Source organism: Kogia breviceps, chromosome 5 (genome assembly GCF_026419965.1).
Source record: "Kogia breviceps isolate mKogBre1 chromosome 5, mKogBre1 haplotype 1, whole genome shotgun sequence".
In the NCBI taxonomy this organism is placed as follows: Eukaryota; Metazoa; Chordata; class Mammalia; order Artiodactyla; family Physeteridae; genus Kogia; species Kogia breviceps.
Window position 1 is genome coordinate 4210346 of NC_081314.1, and position 17638 is coordinate 4227983.

Genomic DNA, 17638 nt, shown 5'->3' on the forward strand with positions numbered 1-17638 from the left:
AGGAACTGCAAATTCACAAAGAGGAAAACTTCTCGGGTGATAGGGATGGAACGGGCGCTGGAAAAAAATCGAGTGAAACTGCAGAACACCCTTCTTCCCGCCTGGGAGGGGGAACAGAGATTGGGAAGGTCTCTTTTTTGCTGCTGCTGGTGGTGGTGGTGGTGGTGGTGACGTGGTTCACTTGTTTACCCGGAAACAGAGAGGCTAAACCTACGATTTTGAACCAAGAAAGCAAATGTCTGTGAGTCCACCTCCGAAAGTGTAGTCCTAAAGTCAACCTCTGTTAACACCTCTCAGCCTCCACCCTTTTTATTTTCCGGAGGTTTGCTCACTCCCACCCTCTTCCAAGGAGCTTAGCCAACCTTCCAAGCAGTTCTGGCGGTTCACCGCCACCAAAGCCGCCCTGTGGAGGGCTGAATAACAGGTACTGAAGGCGAGGTTCAAAGCTTGGGACAATAAACCAAAAGCCCTTTGAGTCATCAGACCTTCAGGTAAACCGCTTCCTGCTGCAGGGTGAGAGGGGTGGGAGGGGAGGGGAGTCCGAATATTCATTCCAATCTAGCCATCAGGTAATTCTAGACACCTGCCATATCTCTAAAGACTGAGCACAAAAAGGTGTCACTTTGAGAAGCTCAAGCAACAGGACCTACTGCCACCCCAGGTGAACGGTGTCCAAGAAATCGAAGCATTTTCCACACTCCCCTCTCCTTCATTTCCTTTGACCAATTTGTCACCGACCGCCAGTTCCTCTTCTCCAGTCCTATTTAAAGCCCAGATCTGTCGGGCTCTTTTTACTTCATGCTTTGGTTACTACAGCTGCCTCCCTCGCAGCCTCCCCGACTCCACTCTCTCCCCATCCGGATTTATTAGGCATGAGCTAGTGAGATAAATCTGACAACGGGACCTCGTGAACTCGTTACCACCACCCCCCAACCGCAACCCGCCAGGACTCCAGGACTCCAAGCCCCATCTGCAGAGACACTGCCTTTTGCCCTCCATGCCTCGCTCATACTTCCTTCAGCTCTTTCTTGGGAAAGAAAGGGTACAACCTGCCCCGACTCACTCGGATCCTGCCCCTCACTCCTACCTCCTCCAGGGAGACCTCCTCCAGGGAGACCTCCAAGTATGCCAACCCTCTCTTTTTCTGAACTCACGCAGAGTTTTTAGCCGCGCTATATAGAGAGCAGAATGGTTACAGCACGGCACGGGCTCAGGAGTCCAATTCCAACTCCGTCACTATGCAGCTAAAGGACCTTGGGCAAGTGAAGTGACCCCTGTGACCGCTCTCCTGTGCCTCAGTTTCTTCATCTGTAAAAAGGAGATAAGGGTACCCACCTGAGAGGCGCTTGTGAGGCTGGCATAGAACCAAACGTGTAAAGCACTCAGAATCACCAACGCAATCAACGCTGTCTATCGCGATGGAACGTGGCACTTTGCACCCCATACTGAATGTGTACATTATTCCTCAATTTTAAAATAAACAAAAACCAATGCATTCGTCATTTTTAAAACCGTTTTATGTGCGTCAGTGAGCTGGATGTTAATTTCTAGAGCCGTGCTACTCAGAGTGTGGTATGAAACTGCTGCCGGTTGGTACTCAACAAGAATAATATGCAAAAATTGAGAGTGAGTGCTTGGAAACTTTCATAGCAACTTGACATTGCCACTACATTCAAGCAGCATTTCACTTTTCTAGTAATTCATTTTTATCATACATTTATATCAGTCTGCAACAGATTGAAAATTAATTTTAAAGAAACTTGTCCTTCACCATAGATATTTTGAGAAGCACTGTTTTAGAGGGGACAGAAGCAGACTTCTATTTCTTTCCTACACACCCACATCGCCGAGTGCGATGTGGATATGTAGGAGGCACATATCAAGTACTAAGTAAATGGAAGTAAAACTTCACAAACATTTCGATTGTTTAATAATGACTTAAAAGCAGATCTCATGTGAGTAGTCGAAATGTAAATAGCGTCTCCAGTTCACGATCTTTTTTTTTTTCCCCAAGGAGTTGACATTTAGTCTAAAATTGACCAAAGAGTGAAAACAGCTCTGACCCCCAAAATACTTTCCATACTGTCTACTAGCAGCACTGTGTAGAGCTTGAAAGAAAGAAAGAAAGAAAGAAAGAAAGAAAGAAAGAAAGAAAGAAAGAAAGAAAGAAACCTCTAAGCAATGTCAATATTAACCTTCCTCACAGAACTCAGGAGAAAGATAAATTATTTAGCACTGCCTTGGACATAGTTTTGATAGAGCCTCTCTCTATACCTTTATGTAAACCAGCATCTTAACAAAAAATTCCAGTGACGCTTCAGACACAGTACCTTTTTCTTAGTTCCTCCCTGCTGCCAATGCCTTAAAATGGTCCTAATCTCAACAACCTCATTAGATTAATCCATGAATGAAATGGCTGGAAAAGGAAAGCAGCAAATTCCACCAAATTTTAGTTGACAACAAGGCAGCATTTGCGTAGCTGAGCTGTGGCACATTGGATGTGGGTTGAAGGCTGAGTTAATTCCTGCCGAGGAAAATCTTTGCACATTCGAACTAACTCTGGAAACGCTTGCAGAAAATTAAAGGTAAACAGGGAGTCCTTCCTGTATGCGTCCTGCATCCCGTCCTTTCTCAGAGGCAGCAAGGCGTAACACTACATGTAAGCTGTCACTTCCAGTGGGACCTCAGTCCCCTGGTCCCCGGACCAGGTCAGCCTTGCTCCAGCAGACAGCCCTCCCTCTCCAGCAGATTTCATCTCTTCCTCCCTCTAACTGTCGCCGAAATCTCCTGCTTTTTACTGAACTACTTGCGGTTCCTCCAAAGAGTGTGTCCCATTTCCCGTCTCGGTGCCTTTGCTCACATCCTCCGCCCAGAAGACCTTGTCATCTGAAAAACACCCACATTTCTGAAGGCCTTTCTAATCCTCAAGAGAGGGGACCCCTCCCTCATTGGTTCCCACCACCGCACTGCGTGACTTTGGGGCTCTGCACACAGCACTGCCGTCTCTCCACGCGAAGCTCCTCAACGGCAGTGACCGTGTCTTCTACTTCCTGGCATCACCGTGCCCTGTACAGGGCTTCCGAGAACCATTGGCTAATAATGAGTGCCCTGTTACCAGATCCGGCCAACAAACATTTCCTTAACCCCTACCCTACCCCAGACCCCCTCCCTGCCTCTGGTTATCAGTGGGGGGCTAAAAAGGACATAGTCCTTGCTCCAGGAAACCTACCTCGGTCGGAGGACAGAGCAGAGAAGAAAAACACAAACTCTGCTGAGTGCTGAGGAGCAAATCATCACACTGCAGCGACAGAGAGAAGGCAACCGGGCAGCAGGAAGCACACGTGCAAAGGCCCTGAAGAGGGAAACTGCCCAACTAAGAGGAGGCCAATGCAGGTGTTGGCTCTCCCTTTGGACCACTCATCACCCCCACACCCGTCTCCCTAACAACTCCCCTCCTCGGAGGTCCTGCTGCCAGTGTCTAGAGGCTGCCTGTTCCTCCCTCTCTCTGCACACGCTCAACAGGTAATCGCAGCCATGACTTCAAGTAGCCATGCACCAATCACACCCAAATCCAGATCTGTACTAGCGCTCTACAGTTCAACCTGGATCCCCCCAGAGGCATCTCAAGTTGAAAACAGTTTTTAAAATGAACTCATTCTCTCCACTCCCCTCCCCTACCTTCCCACCCTTGGGGGCAAAAAAAAAAAATAGTTAACAAGTTCTTTTGTTCCCTATGGCATGTTAGTTTGAGGACCACTATCAGTCATCTACCTACCCAACTGTGTAGGCCAGTGTTCTCCATTTCAAAGACCTCCGAGGTTCCCAAGAACTTTCCAGCTACATATCCATGAGACCAAATCTTCTCCATATCCTTCCGTCGAAACAACATACTATAATAGACTAAGCGGAGAATCCAGACATTCAAGAGATTAGAGTTGCAGAAACGTAAAAGAATGCCACTCTTTCCGCAATTTTATTTTTGATTTGGAAAAATAGTTCTTGTTCGTAAAAAAACAGGCGAAACATGAAATTGGTTTATTATTATTTTTAAATGAATTAATACATATTTCTAAAATTTCTCAGGTCTGATTTCTCATATGGTAAATGCTGAGATATAACTTACCTGAAAGCTCTATGGCATCCTAAAGAAGGTTTTTTATAAAGGGGTTCTAAGATGGGAGAGTTTGGGAACCACCGGCCTAGGCTAAAAATGTTGGTATAGCCTTGTGTCGTAGGCGCCTCTCACCAAACACATCCATTTTGCTAGTTCTGCCGCCCCAACAACCTTTCTCCTAAATTCTCTCCTACTCTCCGGCCCAGGAGGCCGGAAAGGACCCACAAGAGACGTCCCGATCAAATCCTGGAACCTGTGAGTGTTACTTATTCGGAAAAAGGGCCTTTAATATATACACTACTATGTATTAATATAAAGTAAATAACTAATGAGAACCTACCGCATGGCACAGGGGACCCTACTCAGTGCTCTGTGGTGACCTAAATGGAGAAGGAAATCCAAAAAAGGGGGGATTTATGTACACGTACAGCTGCTTCACTTTGCTGTACAGCAGAAACTAACACAACACTTTAAAGCAAATATACTCCAAAAATCATTCATTGAAAAAAAAAAAAAAGGAGACAGTGTCTTTGCAGATGGAATTAAGTTAAAGATCTTGAGATGAGATCATCCTGTGTTATCCAAGTGGGCCCTAAATCCAAGAACAAGTGTCCTTATCAGGCACACTCAGAGAAGAAGAACAGACACACAGAGAAGGCCATGTGAAGACGGAGGCGGAAGTGAGACAGATGTGGTCACAACGAGGCCAAGGGATGCCCGGAGCCCCCGGAGGCTGGGTGCAGAAAGGAAAAGCTCTCGCCTAGAGCTCCAGGGGAGTATAAGCCCGCCAACGCTCCCTTCACACAGCCGGCCTCCAGAGCTGCGAGAGAATAAATTTCCATCGCTCTCGGCCACCTGGTTTGTGGTACCTTGTTAGGGAGGCCACGGAAACCTAATCCACCCACCCCCCAGCCCCAGGCCTGGCACGTCAGTGACCACCTAGCTCCTCCGTCTTTCTGCCTCAGGGTGACGCTCAGAAGCACCGTCCCTTCAAACCGAGACCCTCAGTCATCTCAGGCCTCGCTCCCCTAACACCCTGGAACGGCCACCCGGGGGCCTCCACACAGCACACCAAGGACCGCATAACTCGGCCTTGCCTTCCCACTCTGACCCAGGCGCCCCCTGCACGCCCCACACCGCACCTCAGGCTCACAGCACAGCCCGCGTTCCTCCTGGCCTGTGACCCTTCACACCACACCCCCAGCCCCACCCGCGGCTACGCAGCCTCCAAGTCCAAGGCTCCAAACCTCCTCCTCTACCAGGTCCCGTCGAACAGCGGGTCACTGACGCTCGTCTCCACGGCACTTCCTACATTCCCCTCGAATAGAACACGTGAAACACTGTATCCCGTATTTACAGGTCTGTCACTCCCTCCAGACCAGGGTTCCTCAACCTGGGAACCACTGACGTCCGAGTCCAGATGAACCTTTGTGGTGAGGACTGTCTGAAGTACCGGAGAGCGGTAGCGACGTCCCCGGACTTCTGCCTACCAGATGCCAGGAGCAGGTAACACACGTGCACGTGCACGCACACACGCACACACACACAGGCACCCGCAACTGGGGCAACCCAAAATGTCTTCAGACACTGCCAGTGTCCATAGGGGGTCACCCCGGGTGAAGAACGCTGCTCCTTACTGAAATCTTTGGGGGCCCAGGACCATATCCAATGCTCTCAGCATTTGTTTACACTTTCATTCGTAAGAGACATTTTGAGTTGGAGGTTTGGTCCAGGCACTGTGCTCGAAGACAGAGACAGAGGAGGAAACACAAGTCTTAGGCCCTGTCCTCATGAAGCCACAGCTGGCAAAATGCCCACGAGGTGCCCAATAATAGTGACTGAATGACGGAATCCGTGTGGCATGCATACATATAGCCATGTTTCCTTCGGAACGTGGGAAATAAAACCCAGGGGCTAACATTTTTCTCCTCTTCTCAGGCCCGAGCATTTCATAACTAAGGGGGATCCCTTTGTATACAGAATGCCATGCAAGTGTCCCTCCCTGGAAGTGGGCAACTGGTACAGCTTGTGTGTTTGTACCTCCAAGAGAGCTACCCATAAATAAAGGAGAATCTCAGCCAAGAAAATGAAAACTAGACAGGCTCAGTCCTCTACACAGCCCACAAAGGCCAGTGCCAAGAGCTATCTGCACCAGAGGCCATGGACGGGGCCGAGAACCTTCCACCAAAAAAGAGGACAACAAGAGCGCCTGAGCTTCCAGAGTCTTCTCCCCCCTCTGCCCAGGAGACACCACACAAGGTTCTGGCAAGCTCTGAGAAGGTCAAATAAATGGCTAGCTGAACAGTCCCCAGCTCTCACAGAGGCACTGGGTGCCCTAAAATGCAGAGCAGTTCTGATTGCCAGGGCAACACAAGGGTGTTTACCAGAAGCGGAGGCTGTGTACAGAGGGGAGGCCAAGTAAAGCTTCAAGAACAAATCAAGGCACACACGTGCTTGGCCAAGATCGGCCTTAACGAGAGTCACTTCGACCCCTCTGGGACTCAACATCCACTTGTACTGAATGAGCAAAGTGTGAGCGACCCCTTTCTAAGCTCCCTTCCAGCTCTAAACACATATGGTTCCCCCCGCCCAGAACGGTGCAGACCCGCAGAATCTCCCTCTCCAAACAAAACTCAATAGGGATCTCCCTCCCTTCCCACCAAAACTCTTTCTGCCAGAGACGGAAACAAATAAAGGAGCCGTCTGCGTCTGCACATCCCCTCAGCTTCTGATAGGCCCTCTGCAGAATTAAGCACCGAACAGACGAGATGCAGGTGCTCTTTGTCTCTCGCTGTACTCGTGAAGCCAGAGAGTAGGAGAGTTCTGGGAATGTATATTCTCTGGGAAAAAAAAAGGCTCATGCTGTGATGGTTTGAGGGGGACAAAATATAAATGGGAAGTACCGTGACAACCTTAGAATGCCTTCAGACCCAAGAAGTTGACAACTGGTCCAACAGTGGTTTAAGCCACGTGGACATCTCTCGTTTACTTAACAAGAAGTCCGGGGAGAGGTGGTCAAGGTCAGTTCAGTAGCTTAACAATTTCATAAATCCACCGAATCACCTCCACTCTTCATCCACAGGCTCATGGCCTCGTGGTCACAAGACAGGTGCCCTAGCTCCCCATCATATCCTCTTATTAATTTTCCAAAGACAGGAAGCTAAGGAGCTATCGGGGCATTAAGAGAGGCACTCTCTCCCTTGCCCGTACTTTTTTCAGCAAGGAAAAATATTCTTCTCCAAAAAGTCACAAAGCAGATTTCTATTAAATCTCTTTAGCCAGAATTCAGTTATATGCTCATCCCAAGCTGCGAGAGAGGCTAAGAAAGTGGAGATCTGGTTTTGAAATTTGTTTGTTTTTTTGTTTTTTTGTGGGAAGCAAGTAGGAGAAACAGGGATAAGAATGATGGTAAAGTAGCCAACAAGGCATCTGGCACATACAACCATACCCAGCCCTGTGGGGAAAATGCTTAACAACCAGCTTTCAAAAGAACTAAAACAAAACAAAAACCCCTAATGTGTAGCATTTGCCAATTTCCTTGGTGTAAATACTCCCTAGATGCCAAATTTCAAGTCACCAGCATGATATTAACCAGCTCACAAAATTCCTGAAATTTTAATAATCAGTTGGTACCACTGAATTGATACCTCAACATTTGGTGAAAATGAAGTTTACAATGCTCCTTCCACATTCAAAACACTCTAGACGACTAGGTATTATTCTCCCCAGCCCATAGGTGAGGAAAATGACACAGCACCCCAAATCACACAGCTTAAGTGGCAGGGTTGGAAGGCTGCCATAACAGCCCTACAGAACCCAACCTCACCATAGCTTTGCCAGGTCACAAGTGCCTATACCTACACCCTCAAGACGCCTCTGCCTAAACCTCAGCTCAAGGGGCTCTAACTTGGTTTGGAACCAACAACAAAGACGCACTCCAGTAAAACCAATCAAAGCTACCTAATAACTATTAAGCTACTTCCTCCAATGACACTGGTAGTGCACATGTACTGTTACAGTGGAGAATACAGATGAGTTCAAAAGAGAAAATAAAAATGACCCCTGGGCTTCCCTGGTGGCGCAGTGGTTGGGGGTCCGCCTGCCGACGCAGGGGACGCGGGTTCGTGCCCCGGTCCGGGAGGATCCCACGTGCCACGGAGCGGCTGGGCCCGTGAGCCGTGGCCGCTGAGCCTGCGCGTCTGGGCCCGTGAGCCGTGGCCGCTGAGCCTGCGCGTCCGGAGCCTGTGCTCCACAGCGGGAGAGGCCACAGCGGTGAGAGGCCCACGTACCGCAAAAATAAATGAAATAGACTGACTTCAGTTGTCTTCTTCCGTCATGGTAAGGAAGATATCCAAAATTGTGCCAAGTATCAGACCACGTACTCCGTTTTCCTAGCAATTAATTTGGCTGCCCCACATAAATTGGATATTTGGGGCTTCCCTGGTGGCGCAGTGGTTGAGAGTCCGCCTGCCGATGCAGGGGACACAGGTTCGTGCCCCGGTCCAGGAGGATCCCACGTGCCGCGGAGCGGCTGGGCCCGTGAGCCGTGGCCGCTGAGCCTGCTGGTCCTACACCCATCCTCAAACGAGAGCAACTGTCTACACGTGGGTGATAATCCTTCCAGATTACGCAGGCATATATTGTTAAAGTAGAAACCATGCTATTGGGTAACATAATGACACTCTTCTTTTTAATGTCAATTTTCCAAAACAGAGAAATAGAGAGGATTGTATCATGAACTCCCTTGTTGCCATCACCCAACTTCAGAAATCCTCTAAAAACAATGAGAAGCCCAAGCAAGCGTTTCCATGTTCCCTTCTCAGACTGGAATGTGTAGGGAGTCGGCGCCTCCCTCCACACTTCCCTTGGATCTCTCTCCTGCCTGGTCTTCCCCACGCAGACTCGGAGGTCGGCCCTTCTCCAGGCTTGGCCCACCAGCTCCTTTCATCGCTGCTCAGGGAACACTGGGGAAGGGGGCTTGTAATCACGTTCACTCTTCTCATGGATCCCTCCACCTTCTCTAATTCCCGCCTCTTGCGTCAAGAAGCCTCACAGCTGGGGTTCAGAGCCTCACTACAGGAGAGTTTCAGAAGAAACAACATCACAATTCTTTGGAATTTCCAACTTCCACTTACTCCATTCTCCCACCTCTGTTTTATTATTTTCACCTGGATGGATATACACCCGTGAGAGGCATTGCTCACTGGTTCAGCTAAAACTCTAGGGCTCTGTTCATGCTCATTTTCTCCCACTTAGTGCCCACCCAAGGCAGTCTGCCTTCCAGACCTCACCTCCTGGTCCTCCGTCTTCCTAAGGAATCACATTTTATCTCTACAGGTGCCAGCCTAAGTGAATTATCCAACAGGCTAAAGGATGGTGGCTGCACCCCCAATTAACAGCTTTACATGAGTCCCCAAAGAGCCTAGTTGAAAGCCCAGGCCCAAAGTCAAATACAAACTCTGTAGCCCCCGATAAAGTTCAAAGAACGTGCTCATGGGACAAAGCAAGAAGTGCTCCCCTGAGCCCCAGGTTTAGCCGAGCGCGCACAGAAGGGAGCTGTGGATACTTCAAGCCCAAGGCACGGCGTTCTAGTCTGCCGTAAACCACGTACAGCTGACAGAAAACAAGCCTCTGCCGGGAACCATGGGTGTTAGAACAGAACTTCGGGCGGGACGGTAGCTAAACGCATTTGCACTATACCAACACTTTGAATAGTGTACTTGTCTCAAGACTCCAACACATCAAACAGTGAGGAGCAGGTAGGGATAAGGGGGGAGGTCTGGCTTACAACGGTCTCTACAGGTAAAGACACAAACTAAAGCAGTGGCTCTGGAAACTTCACGTGTTTGGGGATCACCTAGAAAACGCGTTTAAAATGCAAATTCCTCAACCTCCTTCCCAGAAATTCTGACCCAGCAGGTCTGGGGTGGAGGCATCATGGCGGCATGTTTAAGGAGCCTCTCCGACGGTGCCGCTGCGCGTGTTGGGAGTCCCTGAGAAGTGACAGCCACCCGAGCCCCTCGGCCACACTCCTGTGAGTGCTGGGAGAAGCGGGGCCTCGGACCCCCAGCTTCTTACACTGGTTCTGGCCTAAGAGTCTCAGGAGGAAGAAGTTTAATACACAGAGGCCCCTCCCAGACGCTGCTATTCAGGGAGGTCTACGATGGGGCCCTGGCGCCAGCCAGTTCATCTCAGGGGGAAGCTTTCTCCCTAAACGTCTCCGTCCTTTTCGGTGCCCCAGGCAACAAACGGGTCAACCTGTCCTCTCATCCCCGGCAACTTCATCAACATCCTCCCTCTCTCAGACATTATTAAGAAACAAATTTTCACCGCCCTTCCCCCCAACCCCCCCCCAGCTGTCACTAAAGCGAGCATTTAACGTTTTTCAGGGTTGTAGATGCTAACAGGAAAACAGGCGTTCCCAAATTAACACAGGCACTGGGACAGTTAAGAGTTCTAAATACTCAGAGCTGCTCGTGAAGAGTTCTGTCTGCATTTAGAACTATTTACTGAGTACCCAGTCTCCTCCCAGGCCCCAGGGCAGCTCACAACCGTGGACGCCACAGACAAGGCCCTGCTGTCCTGCAGCTTACATCCCCGTGTGGAAGGAAGACCAGGGAGAGGGTAAGGATCCCAACAGGGGAATTTCTGACAGTGACAAGCACCACAAAACACATGAACACAAAGTAAATGAACGAACAAGGATAAGAGAAGATGGGCTACAAAGAAGGCCTCCTTGCCAGCCAGTCTCTGTAAGTAAATGACCGGAGACATGACCGCAGGGGCGGCAAGGGACAAGGACCTAAACACTAAGGAGCTGGGCCTGCTAGGAGAGAGGTGGCCAGCGGCCCCGCCACGCAGCCAGAAGGCGGCTAAGCAAATCGGGAAGGGGCCAGACCTCCAAGGGGCAGGGTCCTGTGGGTGTTACAAGTATAACGAAGCCCCGGGATCACTTAACAAGGGAGGGCTTATACTGAGAGTAGCTGACCTGTACTAAGTACCGTCTGCGCGCCAGGCACCATTCAAATCTCATTTTATCTCCCCAGCGACGCCCCCCCGCATTCCACGGGTCATATCTGAGTCGAAACAGGCAGTAAGTGATAGAGGCAGGCCGCCAAGCCAAGGTGGTCTGGCTACAGGCAGGGGTTGTGGAAGTGACCAAGGGGCAGACGGGCAGGGCCTCGAAGGCCTAATTCAGTAGGGAGTTTGAGTTCTATTCCAAGTGTGATGGAAAGCCACTGGAGACTTCCTGACTCGTTCCCTTAGATCTAAGAGAGGGGACAGCTTCTGGGGAAAGCCCACCGCACCCTGGCTGAGCTGGCCGCTAGACCAGACTACTGCCACTTCGGCCACGGCGATGTCTAACCCTGCCCTGCCCGCGCTGGGAGGAGCGCTCCAGCCCCTGCAGAATCGGATGCCACCTTCTCTCTCCCTAGGTTAGTGTCTCAAAGCGGGGGGGCCCCTGGACCAGCAGCATTACATCACCAGGATCTCGTTAGAAATGCAAAGTACTGGGCTCCCACCTCAGCCCTACCGAATCTGAAAAACTCGGCCATCTGTTTTTAACAAGCCCTACAGGTGTGTCGGGTGTGACACAGGATCCTCATGCAGCCATCCCCACCCCCATACCCTCCCAAATCACGCTCTACTTGTCCTTGGGCAGCCTCTGCACTGCACACCGAGCCATCCTCCCCTCTGGACCCTACTGGCGGGGTGCTATGGCTCCTGATGCCTAGAAAACTCACTATTGCCCCAACCTACTTTGCTAACTAACTTGCTTTCCTAGACACATTGACTATTCAGCTATTTAGGCCTCTTCTACCCTGGAACTAAAACGTCTCTTCCTTTCTACTTCTAGAGTTTAATTCTGCTTTCAGCCTTGTAGCCTCCAAAGTAGACAGCAAGGATAATTTCTGCCTTAACCTAGACTTTCCCTAGCACCCCTCAGTCACCAGATTTCTCTTCATTCATCCATTCCCACTCTCATTTATAAATTCCTACAAGTATCCATGCCCTCAGCATCCTAGGAACTAACTGCACTAGGTGCCGGGTACTTCAGGGTTTCCTAAACAGCTCTCATCCCTGCCCTCATTTCCGACCCATTGGTGGGGGGCTGCGGGCAACACGCAAATAAATACATAATTACAAATTATCTACTTATGCGAGAAAGGCCTCTGAGGAGGCCGCTGGGCTGAGACCTGAATGATGAAGAAGCAGGCCTGACGGCAGTTGTGTTGAATCCATGCCATACCCTGGTCTAAGTGTTTTATGTTTACTATCCATATAATCTTCCAACAGCCCTAAGGAGCAGGGAGTATTCTCATCCCGACTCTACAAGAGGGGATACTGAGGCACAGGGAGAATAAGGAGTATATGTAAACAGCAGAGCCAGGATTCAAAACCAAGCACACTGGCTCCAGAGCCCACCTACCCTCCCCTAAGCACAGGATTCGGCGATGAGAGCACGGTGGAATGGTGCCGGTGAGGGTGGAAAGGCAGACAGGGGTCCAGGCAGGCAAAGCAGCACGTGTAAGAGCCCCGGGGCAGAGAAAAGTCAGACTGAAGCAGAAAGGAAGTCCAAACTGGGGAGCGGTGATGGACTGGAAATATATTTGGGAAATGGATGGGACAAGACGTGCTGACAGGCGTATTATGGGGTGTAAGGGAGAAGGAGGAATCAAGGAGAACTCACAGTTTTCCGGTGCCCTATTTTCAAGGCTTGAGGACAGAGGGTAAAGTATTATAACACAAGATATACTAAAGTCCCGTGGAGCGCTGAGGCACAGCGAGCTCTCAAATGAATAGACTCCATCGGTCAAGCAGGTTAAGGCTTCCAGTCCTCCCCACCCCACCCCCACTTCTCTACAGGAGGTCTTCATTCAAGGGTCCCATCCTGTCCCCCGGGAGCTATTTTCCAGAACACTATTAGCCCGCCCGGGTTAACAGCAGTAAAAGCTGCAGCTCCAGTAATAAGAATAGCTTTGCCAGGAGGAGGGTTTCTCTCACAAAAATGTAATGCATTTAGAACCAGGGTTCTCAAATTTTTCTAAACAGCACAATGATACTAATTTACAAGTGAGAAGGCATGCGGCTTGCCCGAGGCCACACAAATGCAAAGAGGCTGAACCAGAATCCAAATCCCGGTCTGCCTAACTTGGAAGCCCACACTTCCTCCATTAAATCAGCATTTCCCAGAGTGTGGGACAGGTCTCTCTGATGGAATACACTAGTGGTTTTAGATGAACTCTTTAAAGGTTTAATACTTACGGTCTTGTTTCAATATGAATAATCGTATATCTGTGTATGTAACATCAAATAAATAAAAATTTTAAATGAGATATATACATGAATTGATATGAATTTATATATATATATATATCACATCAAATGCATGACTTCTTGTGTATTACTGCCTAAGAAACAGAAAAAGTTTCCTAAAAGTTAAACATTAGAATACAAGTACAGGTGATAGAGGGATAGGAGAGAAATCTTGAGGCGACGGGTAAATAACTGGAGCTTGTGAAACACTGCTCACCACAGCACCGCCCAAGAACAGCCAAGCACCTGTTTCATGTTGTATTCAAATCTGGCTACAGCCACACATAACTCTGACTCTGCTCCAGAGGGATAAAATGTTGGTTGCCTCTGGGGAAAGGGAATAATATCAGAACAACACAATTTAGCATAAATCATCCTTAGCACACTACTGGTCTTGACATAAGATACTGTTTTGGTCATCCAACTCCTCTGCTGATTCACCAACACACCTTAAGTCAGGTAAGCCTTCCTGGGCCTCAGTTTCACTTTGTCCAAAGGAAGTTACAAAAAGCAGGCTCTTAAGGTCACTTCTAGTTTTAAAGTTCCATAAAATGTCATAAAGACCCTAAAATCCAAAAGTATTTTTTTCCAGAATCATAGAGGCCCCAACCCTGAATGAGTGCCCTCCTGAGGAATAAATGTTAAATAACCCCACAAGGCATCCCAGGCCCCCCATCCCTTAACTGGGGAGATGCTATCAATTATGCTGCCCTCTGGAAAGATGTGACAAAAGACATTAATTACAAGATGATAAAGATCAGACAATGTCCCTGTCCCCACCAAAACTTTAAGAATTTTCTGCCACAAATGTTTAAGTTATTAACTTTCTTTATACTTGGTTGCTAGTGTTTATTTCGTCTGTAACAATTAACTTTATTCCGGGTGGCAGTAGCAGGGAGAGAAATGGGTAGGGAAGAAATCTGCAAAATCTCATCAAACTCCTATCCTCATATTAAGCCTCCGCTGAGAACCACCTGTAAAACCTTCCAAGCTTCGATGTGAATTACTCCACGGATGTTCGAACACGTTTAATAATCTAAACCTCTAAAAGGAGTCGTCACCCCTTATCTCTCAGAAACATTATTAACAGTTTAACCAGAACCAGCATTCTTCCTTTATCATTGAAATAGAAACATTCATCAAAAGGGAAGTCTTAAGGACCCTCCTGGCCTTCTTTACAAAGCCCCTTCTGTGATGTCAGTAGGCCCGTAAACTTTTAATAGAAGGTTTTTAGGTTCCCAGAAAGAGAAGTTTTGAAATGTGCTCACTTCATGTTTAGCTGAAGACAGCAGAGGATGGGTGGGCTGCAGCTGGCAAACTCAGAAAGCACAGCTGGGTAGTAGGTGATCTTAAAAAAAATTAAAAAAAAAAAAAGCAAATCCCTGGGCAAATTGCGTAGCCAGGGGTGATGATTATAACTGGAGAGTTGTTACATAATTACTTGTTAACTACTAACAAACATATACAAGGCTTCAAAATGCCATGGTTACTCTAGCCATGGAAGCTAATGTATCTAGTGCAAGAGTCAAGGTTCCTCCAATTAATTTCATTCAAAGAAACAAGCAAGCCCAGGACCTATTCCCTTCCAAGGTAACCTGACTGCCTTTACATATACAAAACAGCCTCCAGCAATTAAGCCAATCGCCTCTAGGGATGAAAATCAGTGTTTCCCTTTTATATTGATTTCTAAAGGGAAGAGGGGAGACCAAAGTACGTTGCAAGAGCTCAATATTCATCACCTCGACAAAAACGACTTCCACTCCAAACTGGAAAATTTGAACAGAAAAGGTCTTCCGCCACCCCACCCACACCCGCCCCTGCTCGGCTGGCGCAAAACCCAAGACCTGTGTCGGAGGCACTGCATTCCAACATTTTTCAAAAAGTTTACGAGGCTTTACCGAAGCGGCGGGGAGAAAAATAAAGCAGGCAAAAGCCGGGGAGAGGGAGCAGGAGGGTTTCCGCAGGGAAGACCCGGGTGAAGCGCCCGGCTGCGCCGTGCAAGGCCCGGTAACGGGGAAGCGAGCCGGCACCCGGAGAGCGAGCGCCCCCGTGGCGCGCGGGGCCTGACAGCCGCTCGGTCCCCACCGCCGGGGGTCCCCCAGCCCCCCAGCCCGGCCCCCGCCGCCAGTCCCCTGCTCACCCTTCCCCCGCAGCGCCGGCGATGCCCGCGGGGCCAACTTGGCCCCGGGTCAGCGCTGCGGAGCGCGGCCCCGGTTGCCGGGGAGGCCGCCGGCGCCCTTACCTCCTTCTGCTTGGGGTCCTGCGGGTAGACGTCCGGCGGCCCGAGCCGGGGGCGTTTCAGCGGTCTCTGCTCATAGCTGAGAAGCCCGAAGGCGGCCATGATCTCTCATGTTAACCGGCGAAATGAATGAGAGTTGGAGCTGGAGCAGCCGCCTCTGAGCACCAGGGAGCAGCACTTTGCAGACAGACTCCCTCTCGCCCTCCTCGCTCGCCGTGGCGCTGCAGGCAGGAATAAAGCAGGTTGGAGGCTGCCGCTGCCCGGCACGCAGACACGCACTGAGGGGGGCAGCCTTTGGCGGGCACCCTGCTGCGCTGGAGCGCCGGGACGCACGGCCAACGGAGGGGCTGGAGGTCCGCCTGGGTCTTCCGAGGCGCCTGCCTCCCGTTCCCCACCACCCCGTCCCCAGGGGGAGGAGCAGCTGATGGGAACGTGTGACTTTTTTCACCAATGGACCTAAACCCACCCCAGCCGGGCGCAGGGTGGGGGTGGGGGAGGGGCACAGGGCGGGGGGGAAAAAAACTTTTCTTGGCGCCCCAGGCAGGTGGCTCGAGTGCTCGCCCTAGGCGAGGGCGGCCCGCCTACCCGAGGAAGAGACTGCGGAGCGGCCCGCCCCCGCCCCCTCTTCTACAGCAGGGACCCTTCCCCCGCCGCCACGCGCCCCGCAGACCCCGCCACCTGGGCGCGGACCCGGTTGGGAAGGAGGGGGACAGGCCTGGAGGGGATGAGGGAGACAGGGATGCGGACGGTGGGGAAGCGGCCGGTGCCTCCTAGACGCCCGCCGGGCTCCGGTGGCGCATCCGCGGCTCCGGTCCCCTCGGCGGCTCCGGGCAGGCGCCGAGGCGCTCTGCTAGCGGTCGCAGCGGGTGGAGGGGGCCGTGCTCACGGTGGCTCGGGGCCGACTTAACCCTTTGCTGCCCCTCCAGGGGCTGGGGAAGTGGGGGTGGCGAGGAGGGTTGGCAGCGAGTGCCGACGGGGGCAGCTAACCCCGCGGGCATCTCGGGCTCCTCCAACCGTCCGCCCCCCACCCCGGCCGCGCTCCTTCCCCCTCCCCCCGCCCCCAACAGTTTACCTGTTGGTCCCCGGCTAGTGGTCAGGGGCCGCCAGCCGCGGCGGCACTTTGGCGGCCGCAGCCTCCACGATTCGGGTTGGGATGGGGCGGAGTGGGGGGGGGGGGGCGACTGGATTTGATCTGATTTGTAAGGTATCAGTCTCGGGCGGGCGAGCTCCGAGGACGCCGCGAAGTTTGCCACTGTCTGGGGGCGGCGGGCGACGCCGGCTCGCCGCCGCCGGCGTTCTCGCCCCCAAGGCCGGGGAGCGCGAGCTTCCGAGTTGGCGGACGGCGGCGCGGCGGCCGCACTGAGCATGCCCAGCTCGGCGGCCGGACCGCGGAGGAGTTGGCTGCGAGCTCGCTCCGATCCGCCTCTCCGGGTTTTCGCAGCTGCAGAGCGCGCAGCCCGCGGGCCCGGGCGCCGGGGCTGGCCCTGGGGTGTATCTGGGCGAGGGAGGGGGAGCCCCCTGGACCCCTCTCCCGGCCGCGGGCTGCGCTGTCCGCCTCGACCTCTGTTAAGGTCGCTGTCCCCGTGGCCTGAGCCGGAAACCTCACCTGCGCCGGGCGGGGGCGGGGGCGGGGCGGGGGAGAATCCTCCAGGGGAGACCTCGGTGCTCCAATCCTCCCGCGCTCCCCGCTCGCTTTGGGGCGTGGGCACCCAGATGCTGGGCCACCTGCCGCGAGCCCTGCGAGACCGGAGCCGTGGAGGCGGGCCCGGTCTGTCCCGAGGGACCCCGCGGGAGGATGCGCCCGCGCTTGGCCAAGAATGATGGCTGCCATCTATGGAGCCCTCGCTTCATGCCAGGATCTTGACAGTAAAGGTCTCTGGTCCTTTAAAACAAAACAAAACAAAACTTACAAGGTTTTCCTGTACCCTTTTTATAGATAGAGAAATCGAGTCAGCTTAGGAAGGCCC

The 17638-nt window shown here is 51.6% G+C and overlaps 1 protein-coding gene across 10 annotated transcripts in view; it reads right to left on the reverse strand.

Moving 5' to 3' along the window:
- MED12L (mediator complex subunit 12L) overlaps positions 1-17300 on the reverse strand; it is a 324289-nt gene extending 306989 nt beyond the window's left edge. For 9 of the 10 annotated variants that reach the window (XM_067033579.1, XM_067033576.1, XM_067033581.1 and 6 more), the window contains exons 1-2: positions 16744-17012; positions 15675-15892 (exon numbers count right to left, since the gene is read on the reverse strand). In XM_067033579.1, coding sequence (XP_066889680.1) covers positions 15675-15773 — 99 coding nt within the window. In that variant the 5' untranslated portion in view covers positions 15774-15892; positions 16744-17012. Of the gene's footprint in view, positions 1-15674; positions 15893-16743; positions 17013-17277 lie in introns of those variants that run through there. The other variant, XM_067033573.1, reaches the window with a different exon arrangement.
- Between the last annotated feature and the right edge of the window lie 338 nt (positions 17301-17638).